Source organism: Gobio gobio, assembly GCF_949357685.1.
Source record: "Gobio gobio genome assembly, chromosome: 23".
NCBI lineage: Eukaryota > Metazoa > Chordata > Actinopteri > Cypriniformes > Gobionidae > Gobio > Gobio gobio.
In genome coordinates this window covers 44,123,245-44,137,481 of record NC_137119.1, presented here as the reverse complement: position 1 = coordinate 44,137,481, position 14,237 = coordinate 44,123,245, and the positions used below count along the sequence as shown (strand labels likewise).

At 48.6% G+C, this 14,237-nt stretch overlaps 2 protein-coding genes across 9 annotated transcripts in view; both read left to right on the top strand.

The window, feature by feature from the left end:
• ppp4r1 (protein phosphatase 4, regulatory subunit 1) overlaps positions 1–14,237 on the top strand; it is a 69,015-nt gene that overhangs the window by 18,174 nt on the left and 36,604 nt on the right. For all 8 annotated transcript variants that reach the window (XR_013815682.1, XM_079806413.1, XM_079806410.1 and 5 more), the window contains 3 exons: positions 3,323–3,481; positions 10,590–10,708; positions 12,941–13,473. Coding sequence is in view for 7 of the 8 variants with exons in the window: in XM_079806413.1 (XP_079662539.1) it covers positions 3,323–3,481; positions 10,590–10,708; positions 12,941–13,473 (811 nt within the window). In the remaining variant the exon portion in view is untranslated. The remainder of the gene's footprint in view (positions 1–3,322; positions 3,482–10,589; positions 10,709–12,940; positions 13,474–14,237) is intronic.
• On the top strand, positions 7,123–7,764 carry LOC307119555 (uncharacterized protein; the record flags this gene model as incomplete). Its single annotated transcript, XM_079805897.1, has 2 exons — positions 7,123–7,200; positions 7,687–7,764. Coding segments are annotated over 2 exons (156 nt in total), but the record flags the coding sequence as incomplete, so codon positions are not given.

Here is a 14,237-nt window from a genome sequence, read left to right as displayed (position 1 = left end):
GTGTGATCCCCCTATAGTTGGAACACACCCTCCGGTCCCCCTTTTTAAAAAGAGGGACCACCACCCCGGTCTGCCATCCCAGAGGCACTGTCCCCGACCGCCACGCGATGCTGCAGAGGCGTGTCAGCCAAGACAGCCCCACAACATCCAGAGACTTGAGGTACTCAGGGCGGATCTCATCCACCCCCGGTGCCTTGCCACCGAGGAGTTTCTTGACCACCTCGGTGACTTCAGCCCGGGTGATGGACGAGTCCTCCTCTGAGCCCCCAGCCTCTGCTTCCTCAATGGAAGACGTGACGGCGGGATTGAGGAGATCCTCGAAGTATTCCTTCCACCGTCCGACAACATCCCCAGTTGAGGTCAACAGCCGCCCATCGCCACTGTAAACAGCGTTGGTAGGCACTGCTTCCCCCTCCTGAGGCGCCGGACGGTTTGCCAGAATCTCTTCGAGGCCAGCCGATAGTCTTTTTCCATGGCCTCACCGAACTCCTCCCAGGCCCCGAGTTTTTGCCTCCACAACCACCCGGGCTGCAGTCCGTTTAGCCTGCCGGTACATGTCAGCTGCCTCAGGAGTCCCACAAGCCAGCCAGGCCCGATAGGACTCCTTCTTCAGCTTGACGGCATCCCTTACTTCCGGTGTCCACCACCGGGTTCGGGGATTGCCGCCTCGACAGGCACCGGAGACCTTGCGTCCACAGCTCCGAGCGGCCGCTTTGACAATGGAGGTGGAGAACATGGTCCACTCGGACTCAATATCTCCAGCCTCCCTCGGGATCCGGTCGAAGCTCTGCCGGAGGCAGGAGTTGAAGATCTCTCTGACAGGAGACTCGGCCAAACGTTCCCAGCAGACCCTCACAGTACGTTTGGGTCTACCGAGTCTATCCAGCTTCCTCCCCCGCCATCGGATCCAACTCACCACCAGGTGGTGATCAGTTGACAGCTCCGCCCCTCTCTTCACCCGAGTGTCCAAGACATGCCAGAACTGCCAGAATAATAATAATAATACGCTGTTTGTTAATTGGCCAGAGGAGAACTGGCACCCCGACTGAGCCTGGTTTCTCCCAAGGTTTATTTTTCTCCATTAGGTCACCTAATGGGGTTTTGGTTTCCTTGCCACTGTTGCCTCTGGCTTGGCGTGCTCAGTGGGGGACACTAAATTTTTCAACTAAACATCGAAATACATCTAAATAATAAACTAAATTAACAATTTAAACTAAATTACTGATCAAATTATTGATCTAAAGCCCACACTGTCACTGTATGATACTTGAAATTTTTTTACATAACATAACAATTTTACAAAACATAGCTCCTAGGGTCATTCGGGTACTCAAACCCCTCCACCACGTTAAGGTGGCAGTTCATGGAGTAGACCTTCTGTCAGTGAGTTACTTATTTTTTAATATACGCGCACTGCATTCCTAACGACATGAATGAAGCCTTCGTTGAGCGTTTGTAAGGAAAACACCGGCGGGCGAGAACACGCACTGTAAGCGCGACATCAAGCAAAGTTTCTCACAGCGCTTATCCTGTGCAAAGAAGCCTGCGAATGTCATTGCGATTCGCGCCGTCAACCGTTCCGGACGTTATGAAATATTATTTTATGGTGTGTGTGTGTGTGTATGTGTGAGAGAGAGAGAGAGAGAGAGAAAGAGAGAGATAATGGAAGCAATCAGAATACGGGTGTTTCTAAAACACGCAGCGCCACCGCGCACCTGCAGTTAAAATCGAAGCTCAGAATCGATCCAGAATCATTGGAGAAGAATCTTTTCTCCCTCCTCTACTGTAGCCTATAGTATGAACAACACAATATTAGATAGATCAAACACACACCGTTTTTTCCCCCTTTTAGGCCAGGCATATGATATGTGTAATGTGCCAAGTTGCTTCTTCTGCAGACTTTACTCTCGCGTGTCACGTGACCAGACTGTAATCGCAGCCTTTGCGGTTAGGAAATCGTGTTTTATCATATCGCGATATTATCGCAAATGCAATTAATCGTTCAGCCCTAGTAGAAACTGACTGTCAGAAATAAGACTCATTTACTGGAGTAAAGCATGTGACCGCGAGCCCTGTTTGAGTTCAGATTGAGGAGGGTTTGAAAAGGCTGTATAAGTGTTGTGATGTCCTGTCTCTCTCTCCAGGGTTTGAAAAGGCTGTATAAGTGTTGAGATGTCCTGTCTCTCTCTCCAGGGTTTGAAAAGGCTGTATAAGTGTTGAGATGTCCTGTCTCTCTCTCCAGGGTTTGAAAAGGCTGTATAAGTGTTGTGATGTCCTGTCTCTCTCTCCAGGGTTTGAAAAGGCTGTATAAGTGTTGAGATGTCCTGTCTCTCTCTCCAGGGTTTGAAAAGGCTGTATAAGTGTTGAGATGTCCTGTCTCTCTCTCCAGGGTTTGAAAAGGCTGTATAAGTGTTGAGATGTCCTGTCTCTCTCTCCAGGGTTTGAAAAGGCTGTATAAGTGTTGAGATGTCCTGTCTCTCTCTCCAGGGTTTGAAAAGGCTGTATAAGTGTTGTGATGTCCTGTCTCTCTCTCCAGGGTTTGAAAAGGCTGTATAAGTGTTGAGATGTCCTGTCTCTCTCTCCAGGGTTTGAAAAGGCTGTATAAGTGTTGTGATGTCCTGTCTCTCTCTCCAGGGTTTGAAAAGGCTGTATAAGTGTTGTGATGTCCTGTCTCTCTCTCCAGGGTTTGAAAAGGCTGTATAAGTGTTGAGATGTCCTGTCTCTCTCTCCAGGGTTTGAAAAGGCTGTATAAGTGTTGTGATGTCCTGTCTCTCTCTCCAGGGTTTGAAAAGGCTGTATAAGTGTTGTGATGTCCTGTCTCTCTCTCCAGGGTTTGAAAAGGCTGTATAAGTGTTGTGATGTCCTGTCTCTCTCTCCAGGGTTTGAAAAGGCTGTATAAGTGTTGAGATGTCCTGTCTCTCTCTCCAGGGTTTGAAAAGGCTGTATAAGTGTTGTGATGTCCTGTCTCTCTCTCCAGGGTTTGAAAAGGCTGTATAAGTGTTGTGATGTCCTGTCTCTCTCTCCAGGGTTTGAAAAGGCTGTATAAGTGTTGAGATGTCCTGTCTCTCTCTCCAGGGTTTGAAAAGGCTGTATAAGTGTTGAGATGTCCTGTCTCTCTCTCCAGGGTTTGGAAAGGCTGTATAAGTGTTGTGATGTCCTGTCTCTCTCTCCAGGGTTTGGAAAGGCTGTATAAGTGTTGTGATGTCCTGTCTCTCTCTCCAGGGTTTGGAAAGGCTGTATAAGTGTTGTGATGTCCTGTCTCTCTCTCCAGGGTTTGGAAAGGCTGTATAAGTGTTGTGATGTCCTGTCTCTCTCTCTCCAGCTGCCGCGGTTCTTCCAGCTGTGTGCGGATAACGTGTGGGGCGTGAGGAAGGCCTGTGCCGAATGCTTCATGAGCGTGTCCTCGGCCACATCTGCAGAAGTGCGGAGGACCAAACTCTCCGCTCTGTTCATCAGTCTGATCAGCGACCCCTCGCGCTGGGTACGTCTCATCCCTCACACTCCATGAGTCCAGATCCAGGGCCCGGTTCACTCACAATCTCCATGCAAAGAGCAGCTCATAGTCACAAAACTATAAGACATGTGGCCGTTTACTCTTAAAATTAACTAAAAAATGAAGAAAAAAGAAAAAAGTAGTTCAGAAAGCATCTTAACCCTTAAAAGAGATGTTAAAGGGATAGTTCACCCAAAAACGAAAATGTGAAGTTTATCTGCTTTCCCCTAAGGCATCCAAGATGTAGGCGTCTTCGTTTCTTCAGTAGAACACAAATGAAGATTTTTAACTCAACTGTTGCTGTGTGTCGCTCATATAATGCTTCTCAATGGAGACTAATTCTATTAGAGTAAAAAAAAACATGGACAGACAACTTCAATGTGTCGTCACGAGTTTAATTTGATGTCTTAAGACACGAAACCCAACGGTATTTATGCAAATATATCACCTCATATCAGACGAACGCTTCAGCTCTGCAGACTGACATCACTTCCTGTGTGTGAGGTCAAAATTCTGGCCGGTCATAGATATGTATACGTAGATTCCTCATTAGTGCCTGCGTGGATCACTCGAATGAGGAATCTATATATATATCTATGACCCGGCCGCTATTTTGACCTCACTCACAGGAAGTGATGTCAGTCTGCAGAGCTGAAGCGTTCGTCTGATATGAGGTGATATATTTGCATAAATACCGTTGGGTTTCTCTCAGAAACCGATCGTTTCGTGTCTTAAGACATCAATGTGTCGCCACGAGTTTAATTTGAAGTTGTCTGTGCATGTTTTTTTTTGTTGTGAGTGAGAGATAACGGTAAAATAGGACAATTTGTGCTTGTAATTTCAAAGTGAAGGCTTAGAATAGACCCTATACTTAAAAGCGCTCCTTTTTTCCCCTTTTTGGACAACCAACCAATCACAGTCTTCAAAAGAGTGTGTCATGCGTAGCAATGGGGTCAGCCCTGCCTCTTCACTGAGATAAGAGCTTGTGTATTCTCCTTGCTCAGAGTTGCTCTCAGATCTCAGTCCTGAATAGCTCTTAAGCTAAGACTCCTACAGAAAAGTGTTTCAGCTAAATTGGGAGTTTTCTGAGAGGACTCTTAGAATCTGTATGAATACGGGCCCTGATCATTTCTCTGACACGCATGTCCTTCTTTCTTCAGTGGAAAATAAACGTTTTCAGGATTTCTGCTCATAATGGCCTTCAATGGGAACCAATGACTGAAGGTCCAAATCACTGCAGTTTCAGAGGCTCTGACCAATCACAGACGAGGAATAGAGTCTGATCTAGACAAACCATCGCCATATTTACAACACACACACACACACACACACACATTTATACACTTTAACCTCAGATGGACTTCGGGGTTGTTCTTCTTCATGGCGTATGACGTCATCACGTCAGAAAGGTCACATGACGTATGTGGAAGTGTTAAACGAACGTGCAAAGACTAAATCAAACGCCCTTTACACAAATAAAGGTTAAACAACAACATTTGAGGAGATCATGAGACACTGGGGGTTTAATTTATATTTGTTTATTTGCATTTATTTGTTTATTTACATTTATTAGTTTATTTGCATTTATATATTTAAATACATTTATATTTGTTTGAATTCATTTGTTTATTTACATTTATTAGTTTATTCAAGTGTATTAGTTTGTTTATTTAAATTAATTTATTTGTTTATTTAAATGTATTTGTTTATTTGCATTTATTTGTTTATTTACATTTATTTATTTGCATTTATTTGTTTATTTAAATTCAATTATGTATTCACATTTACATGGTCGGTAATTCCACCTATGTCATGTGACCTTTCTGACGTGATGACATCATGAATAGTCGCAACACTGAAGTCGCGCATTCGCGGTTAAAGTGTATAAATGTGTGTGTGTGTGTGTGTGTTGTAAATATGGCGATGGTTTGTCTAGATCAGACTCTATTCCTCGTCTGTGATTGGTCCGAGCCTCTGAAACTGCAGTGATTTGGACCTTCAGCCGCTGGTTCCCATTGAAGGCCATTATGTGGAGAGAAATCCTGGAATGTTTTCCTCTTTTCCACTGGAGGAAGAAAGACATGAACATCTGGGATGAGATGGAGTGAGTAGATGATCAGGAACTGGTCCTTCAACCCTCTGGGGCTCTTCGTCATTTCTGACCGGAACATGTTCTGTTTTGAAATGTTAAAAAGCACAGCGTCATCAGAATGATATGAAACTTGGTGACTTTTCTAGCATTAGGACTGTAAACACACACACAAATTGGGGTCATGATTCGAGCATGCTAATTGGTCGTAAAAAAAAAAAAGTAGCGTTCATTGTCTTCTGTCATAAATGAGCGACCATAGGAAATGAATGGGAAATCGGCAAAAACACAAATTCTCTGAATATTTGTGTGTACAATCTACAAATCGGCCACAATGCTGAAAAAAAGTACACAGTAGTGACACTCTAAAACATCAAGAGTGTGATATTGACACACACACACACACACACACACACACACACGAAAAACTGAACATATGAACCACATTTTGAATTTGTAAAAATCACAGCATCAGAATGACATGAAACTTTTCTAGCATTAGGGATGTAAACACACAAAATTGAGGGCATGATTCGAGCATGCTAAGGGGTCTGGAAAAAAAAGTACTCCCACTTGTGCTCTTCGGTCATAAATGACACCATAGGAAATGAATGGGAAATCTGCGAAAACACAAATTCACAGAAAAAAAAAATCTATATTTCTAACAAACAAAAAAAAAATCTAAAACTTTATAATAGTCTTTGAGATTTATTTAAATATATATTCAAATCCATCACAAAAAAAAAAATCATTAAATGTGGTCAAAACAGAACTAGTGAATCCTCAAGCCTCTCCATAGAGACCTCTAGTGGTTACACACAGGGTTGCAGGATTTATTAAATAATTCCACAAGAGGGGCTAATCTGCCTTCAAAAACATATTTTGAAGGCCTTGACTCTATTTTTAACCTGAAATACTGCAATAATTATTTTTTTTGTAATTTTTTTTTATTTTTTATTATTATTTTCAATGGTAAAAATAGACCATAATTATTGCATAAATATAAAAACAAATCATCAAATCATCTCAAAATACAAAATTAAAAAGAACAAATATTATTGAAGAAAAATAAATTGCATTGGTTTTACTGGGGTGGAGGAAGTTTAATTTTTAGGAAGATGACCAATGCAGCCCCTAAAGGAAGAGCAGCAGAGGGTTAAAGAGCGGCGGAGGGTTAATCAGCGGCGGAGGGTTAATGAGCGGCGGAGGGTTAAAGAGCGGCGGAGGGTTAAAGAGCGGCGGAGGGTTAAAGAGCGGCGGAGGGTTAATCAGCGGCGGAGGGTTAATGAGCGGCGGAGGGTTAATGAGCGGCGGAGGGTTAATGAGCGGCGGCGGAGGGTCAATGAGCGGCGGAGGGTCAATGAGCAGCGGAGGGTTAATCAGCGGCGTAGGGTTAATGAGCGGCGGAGGGTTAATGAGCGGCGGAGGGTTAATCAGCGGCGGAGGGTTAATGAGCGGCGGAGGGTTAAAGAGCGGCGGAGGGTTAATGAGCGGCGGAGGGTTAATGAGCGGCGGAGGGTTAATGAGCGGCGGAGGGTTAATGAGCGGCGGAGGGTTAATGAGCGGCGGAGGGTTAATGAGCGGCGGAGGGTTAATGAGCGGCGGAGGGTTAATGAGCGGCGGAGGGTTAATGAGCGGCGGAGGGTTAATCAGCGGCGGAGGGTCAATGAGCGGCGGAGGGTCAATGAGCGGCGGAGGGTTAATCAGCGGCGGAGGGTTAATCAGCGGCGGAGGGTTAATGAGCGGCGGAGGGTTAATGAGCGGCGGAGGGTTAATCAGCGGCGGAGGGTTAATGAGCGGCGGAGGGTTAATGAGCGGCGGAGGGTTAATGAGCGGCGGAGGGTTAATGAGCGGCGGAGGGTTAAAGAGCGGCGGAGGGTTAAAGAGCGGCGGAGGGTTAATGAGCGGCGGAGGGTTAATGAGCGGCGGAGGGTTAATTAGCGGCGGAGGGTTAATGAGCGGCGGAGGGTTAATGAGCGGCGGAGGGTTAATGAGCGGCGGAGGGTTAATGAGCGGCGGAGGGTTAAAGAGCGGCGGAGGGTTAAAGAGCGGCGGAGGGTTAATCAGCGGCGGAGGGTTAATGAGCGGCGGAGGGTCAATGAGCGGCGGAGGGTCAATGAGCGGCGGAGGGTCAATGAGCGGCGGAGGGTCAATGAGCGGCGGAGGGTTAATGAGCGGCGGAGGGTTAAAGAGCGGCGGAGGGTTAATCAGCGGCGGAGGGTTAATGAGCGGCGGAGGGTTAATGAGCGGCGGAGGGTTAATGAGCGGCGGAGGGTTAATGAGCGGCGGAGGGTTAATGAGCGGCGGAGGGTTAATGAGCGGCGGAGGGTCAATGAGCGGCGGAGGGTCAATGAGCGGCGGAGGGTCAATGAGCGGCGGAGGGTCAATGAGCGGCGGAGGGTCAATGAGCGGCGGAGGGTCAATGAGCGGCGGAGGGTCAATGAGCGGCGGAGGGTCAATGAGCGGCGGAGGGTCAATGAGCGGCGGAGGGTCAATGAGCGGCGGAGGGTCAATGAGCGGCGGAGGGTCAATGAGCGGCGGAGGGTTAAAGAGCGGCGGAGGGTCAATGAGCGGCGGAGGGTTAAAGAGCGGCGGAGGGTTAAAGAGCGGCGGAGGGTTAATCAGCGGCGGAGGGTTAATGAGCGGCGGAGGGTTAATGAGCGGCGGAGGGTTAATGAGCGGCGGAGGGTTAATGAGCGGCGGAGGGTTAATGAGCGGCGGAGGGTCAATGAGCGGCGGAGGGTCAATGAGCGGCGGAGGGTCAATGAGCGGCGGAGGGTTAAAGAGCGGCGGAGGGTTAAAGAGCGGCGGAGGGTCAATGAGCGGCGGAGGGTCAATGAGCGGCGGAGGGTTAAAGAGCGGCGGAGGGTTAAAGAGCGGCGGAGGGTTAAAGAGCGGCGGAGGGTTAAAGAGCGGCGGAGGGTTAAAGAGCGGCGGAGGGTTAAAGAGCGGCGGAGGGTCAATGAGCGGCGGAGGGTTAAAGAGCGGCGGAGGGTTAAAGAGCGGCGGAGGGTTAAAGAGCGGCGGAGGGTTAAAGAGCGGCGGAGGGTTAAAGAGCGGCGGAGGGTTAAAGAGCGGCGGAGGGTTAAAGAGCGGCGGAGGGTTAAAGAGCGGCGGAGGGTTAAAGAGCGGCGGAGGGTTAAAGAGCGGCGGAGGGTCAATGAGCGGCGGAGGGTTAAAGAGCGGCGGAGGGTCAATGAGCGGCGGAGGGTTAAAGAGCGGCGGAGGGTTAATGAGCGGCGGAGGGTCAATGAGCGGCGGAGGGTCAATGAGCGGCGGAGGGTTAAAGAGCGGCGGAGGGTTAATGAGCGGCGGAGGGTTAATGAGCGGCGGAGGGTTAATGAGCGGCGGAGGGTCAATGAGCGGCGGAGGGTCAATGAGCGGCGGAGGGTCAATGAGCGGCGGAGGGTCAATGAGCGGCGGAGGGTCAATGAGCGGCGGAGGGTCAATGAGCGGCGGAGGGTCAATGAGCGGCGGAGGGTCAATGAGCGGCGGAGGGTCAATGAGCGGCGGAGGGTCAATGAGCGGCGGAGGGTCAATGAGCGGCGGAGGGTCAATGAGCGGCGGAGGGTCAATGAGCGGCGGAGGGTCAATGAGCGGCGGAGGGTTAAAGAGCGGCGGAGGGTTAATGAGCGGCGGAGGGTCAATGAGCGGCGGAGGGTCAATGAGCGGCGGAGGGTCAATGAGCGGCGGAGGGTCAATGAGCGGCGGAGGGTCAATGAGCGGCGGAGGGTCAATGAGCGGCGGAGGGTCAATGAGCGGCGGAGGGTCAATGAGCGGCGGAGGGTCAATGAGCGGCGGAGGGTCAATGAGCGGCGGAGGGTCAATGAGCGGCGGAGGGTCAATGAGCGGCGGAGGGTTAAAGAGCGGCGGAGGGTTAATGAGCGGCGGAGGGTTAAAGAGCGGCGGAGGGTTAAAGAGCGGCGGAGGGTTAAAGAGCGGCGGAGGGTTAAAGAGCGGCGGAGGGTTAAAGAGCGGCGGAGGGTTAAAGAGCGGCGGAGGGTTAAAGAGCGGCGGAGGGTTAATGAGCGGCGGAGGGTTAAAGAGCGGCGGAGGGTTAAAGAGCGGCGGAGGGTTAAAGAGCGGCGGAGGGTTAAAGAGCGGCGGAGGGTTAAAGAGCGGCGGAGGGTTAAAGAGCGGCGGAGGGTTAATGAGCGGCGGAGGGTTAATGAGCGGCGGAGGGTCAATGAGCGGCGGAGGGTCAATGAGCGGCGGAGGGTCAATGAGCGGCGGAGGGTCAATGAGCGGCGGAGGGTCAATGAGCGGCGGAGGGTCAATGAGCGGCGGAGGGTCAATGAGCGGCGGAGGGTCAATGAGCGGCGGAGGGTCAATGAGCGGCGGAGGGTCAATGAGCGGCGGAGGGTCAATGAGCGGCGGAGGGTCAATGAGCGGCGGAGGGTCAATGAGCGGCGGAGGGTCAATGAGCGGCGGAGGGTCAATGAGCGGCGGAGGGTCAATGAGCGGCGGAGGGTTAAAGAGCGGCGGAGGGTTAATGAGCGGCGGAGGGTCAATGAGCGGCGGAGGGTCAATGAGCGGCGGAGGGTCAATGAGCGGCGGAGGGTCAATGAGCGGCGGAGGGTCAATGAGCGGCGGAGGGTCAATGAGCGGCGGAGGGTCAATGAGCGGCGGAGGGTCAATGAGCGGCGGAGGGTCAATGAGCGGCGGAGGGTTAAAGAGCGGCGGAGGGTTAATGAGCGGCGGAGGGTTAAAGAGCGGCGGAGGGTTAATGAGCGGCGGAGGGTTAATGAGCGGCGGAGGGTTAATGAGCGGCGGAGGGTTAATGAGCGGCGGAGGGTTAATGAGCGGCGGAGGGTTAAAGAGCGGCGGAGGGTTAAAGAGCGGCGGAGGGTTAATGAGCGGCGGAGGGTTAATGAGCGGCGGAGGGTTAATGAGCGGCGGAGGGTTAATGAGCGGCGGAGGGTTAATGAGCGGCGGAGGGTTAATGAGCGGCGGAGGGTTAATGAGTGTGTGCTGCGGAGGGTTAATGAGTGTGTGCTGTGGTCTCAGGTGCGTCAGGCGGCGTTTCAGTCGCTGGGGCAGTTCATCTCCACGTTCGCCAGCACCAGCAGTAACGCGGGGCAGTTCTTCAGAGACGAGGGCAGCTGGAGCGGAGCGCAGACACACAGGTGAGACCACCAGGGCTCATTCAGACAGCAGATTTAGATTTAGTTTTAGTCTAGTTTTAGTCTCCTAAAATCTAATGAGTTTAGTTAAATTGTAATACATTAAGCATTTAAGCGTCACATAACCGACTGACACTCGAACTGACATTTTCACATCCTTCATTTGTTTTTGACATTAAAACATATTACTATATAAACATGGTAAAGTAAACACTGTCATTATTCATCAGCATTAGTTCATAAACACTGGTCTGGCATAAATGTGTGTGATTGATTGAGCCGCTCTGGAGCTGGAGAGTCAAGTCAACTTTATTTGTATAGCGCTTTTAACAATGCAGATTGTTTCAGAGCAGCTTCACAGTGTTAAACAGGAAAATAATGCAGCATAATTGTATTCAGCTGTAGAGCCATTCTGGGGAAAACGCTGATGTCATCAGTTCATTTCAATTATCATACAGTGACAATGTGGGCTTTAGATCAGTAATTAGATCAATAATTTAGTTTATATGCTTAATTTAGTTTAATAATTAGATTTATTTGGAGATTTAGTTGAAAAATGTAGTGTCTCCAACTGAGCCAAGCCAGAGGCAACAGTGGCAAGAAAACCCAAACCCCATCAGGAGCAGAATGGAGGAAAATAAACCTTGGAGAAACCAGGCTCAGTCGGGGGGGCAGTTCTCCTCTGGCCAATCAACAAACAGCGTATGATTATTATTATTATTATTATTATTATTATTCTGGCAACTTTACAGGTCAGAGGTCATAATAGATCGGAATATTCGAAAGATCGGAGTCATCACACCGGAGACGGGTTTATTGAGGATGACATATCGATCTAATGCTGCGTTCACACCAAACGCGAATAGAGCGTCAAAATCGCGCCCACCGCGTCTAGTTTCACGCGCGAACATTTTGAATGCATTCGCGCGTCCGCGGCGAATTGACGCGCATAGAAATCGAGCGTTGGAAGCGATTCAAGGCGCTCCAGGAGAAATATGTCATAAAACACCACTCTGCCTCTTTTCATTTTCATTAAACATATAACGTTATATTAAGCATTAATAACCACACAAATGTGGTCCAGGCAACTCCTACATTATCTTCACTGCATGTATATTTAAATATCCTTAAAATATAAAGTTATGAAACTTCTCTTTGCCCTCAGTCAAAACGATTTGGCAGACAACAAATGATGATTCATGAGAGCAAAGATCAGCCGTTAGATCCACACGAGATGAGCCACTACAGGCCATCAGAGCAGCGGCAGACGGCAGAAGGACTGGCTGAGGAAAGGCTGCTCTCGCTGGGGTTAATGAGCGATGAGCGCCCGGGGATCGCCTGGATCTCACAACTCCAATAACACAAGATTATTTTTTTAAATAGGCGCTCTCTTTATAAATAAACCACAGATTTGAGCTTTAAACAACTACATTCTCACCTGAAAAAGTCTTAAAATACATTTTGTGACACAATAGTTCTATTTTTAAATTATGCAGAGTTTCTCATACACGTCACTTTACCACGTGACCGCAGCGAGCAGGCTCCTGATTGGTTAATGCGGCGCAAATTGGCGCCAAAGTTCAATTTTTTCAACTCGGGCGTCAGGCGCGAATTCGCTTCAAACGCGTGAATGCACAAAAGCACCATTCGCATGTAACGCGCAAGACGCTCAATTCGTGTCCAATTCGCGCAAACTGGACGCGTGAATGAGGCGGATTCGCGTCCTTCGCGCCGCAGGACCTCCAGACGCGCGTCAACACGCCTTTCCATTGACTTAACATTGAAATCACTCGCGCCAGACGCTCTATTCGCGTTTGGTGTGAACGCAGCATAAGAATGATTAAATTGTAATATTCGAACAATCGGAGTCTTCACGCCGGAGACGGGTTTATTGTTTCAGGGGAGTGTGCAACAGCTCCGTGTTTTCCAGCGTGTTCAGCTGTTTACAGCACGTTCAGATCAAATGTGTGCATCTGTGACACAGGACATCAGTTCTGACCGCTTCTGATCCACCCTCACTAACATTTTCATCTCGTTTTTATTTGTTGCAAAAATGACCAAGTTTTTGTCATCCAACACTAGTTTTTATTTAGTTATCGTCTCGTTTTCGTCAGTGAAAAAAGGTCGTTGACGAAAATTATGACACAAATTATTTGTCAACGAAATGAACCCTGCGAGCGACTGATGAAGAGCTGAGGAGCCGTCACACGCTCACCTGTCTTGTGTCTCGTTCAGCACAAACGCAGATGCCGCCGGCAGCTCGTCCGCATCAGAGACGCCTGCCGTTTCCCACAATCCCTCTGACTGTGAGGAGCAGGGCGGAGCTGATGTGGCGGAGGAGGGCGGAGGTGAGCAGACGGCGGAGGTGCTGCCGGCAGACGAGTCCTGCGGCGATTTAAAGTGCCTTCCTGAAGAGACGGAGGCTTCGCCTGGAGCCGATGAGGAGCTGGATTCACTGAAGGACGACCCCTCACCCTCACCCTCGCCCTCGCCCTCACCCTCACCCTCACCCTCGCCCTCGCCCTCACCCTCGCCCTCACCCTCGCCCTCGCCCTCGCCCGCTTCACAAGACGAGCAGGAGCTCTTCAACTCCTTCCACTACTGGAGGACGCCCATCCCAGAGATCGACCTGGAGCTGCTGGAGGAGGAAGAAGAGGAGGAAGAGGAGGAGGAGGACAAGCGGCCGTCCGCTCCAGCGCTGGGCAGGAAACAGCTGGAGGAGCTCATCGAAAACCTGGAGCCGCACATCGACGACCCGGATGTCAAAGGTGAGCGTGAAATTTGTGTCAATGCCCAGCCCTAGTTATACGGCAAGCCCAGGTTATGAATTCTTCATATCAACACTTCAGTTTTCAACAGTTAAAATGTTCATTCCTGATATCAGGAATGGGAGTCTCACTAGGAACGATGGTGAGTCACTAATTCTTGATATCTGTAAATGTATTTCAACATGTTACATTTGTTATTTCTCACATCAATAATTATAATCTCACAACAATAATCAGGAGAGTGATGTCTGATATCTATATCTAATAACAATCACATTCATGATATCAGAAATTAACATAATAAATGTATTTTATATAGCGCCTTTAAAATTAATTTCTCAAGGTGCTTTACATAAAACTTTACACAAGATCAAATACAACAATAACAAAATATTATACTATAAATATAACAAAAGACAAAATAATCCAAATTAACACAATATAAAAAAGTCAAATAAAAGCAAGCCTAAAATAAAATGTTTGAAGACTAGTAAAAAAGTTTTAGCCTATAAAACATTTAAACGATTATGGTAACTTAAAGAATATAAGAGAATTAAATATTAGTTTGAAAAATATTAGATTCATACCATTTCTCCGCGAAGATGTGTCATATAACGCTCTGCGCTTTGAGAGGAATGTGGGACACAAGCTGGATAGACATCTTCTCGAATATCTGCATCTTCATGTTTTGAAAACAAGCAACACTTGTTGTAAAAGGTCTGAAGAGCGGATTTTATCTTCCACAGGGTCAAGACATTTAGGCA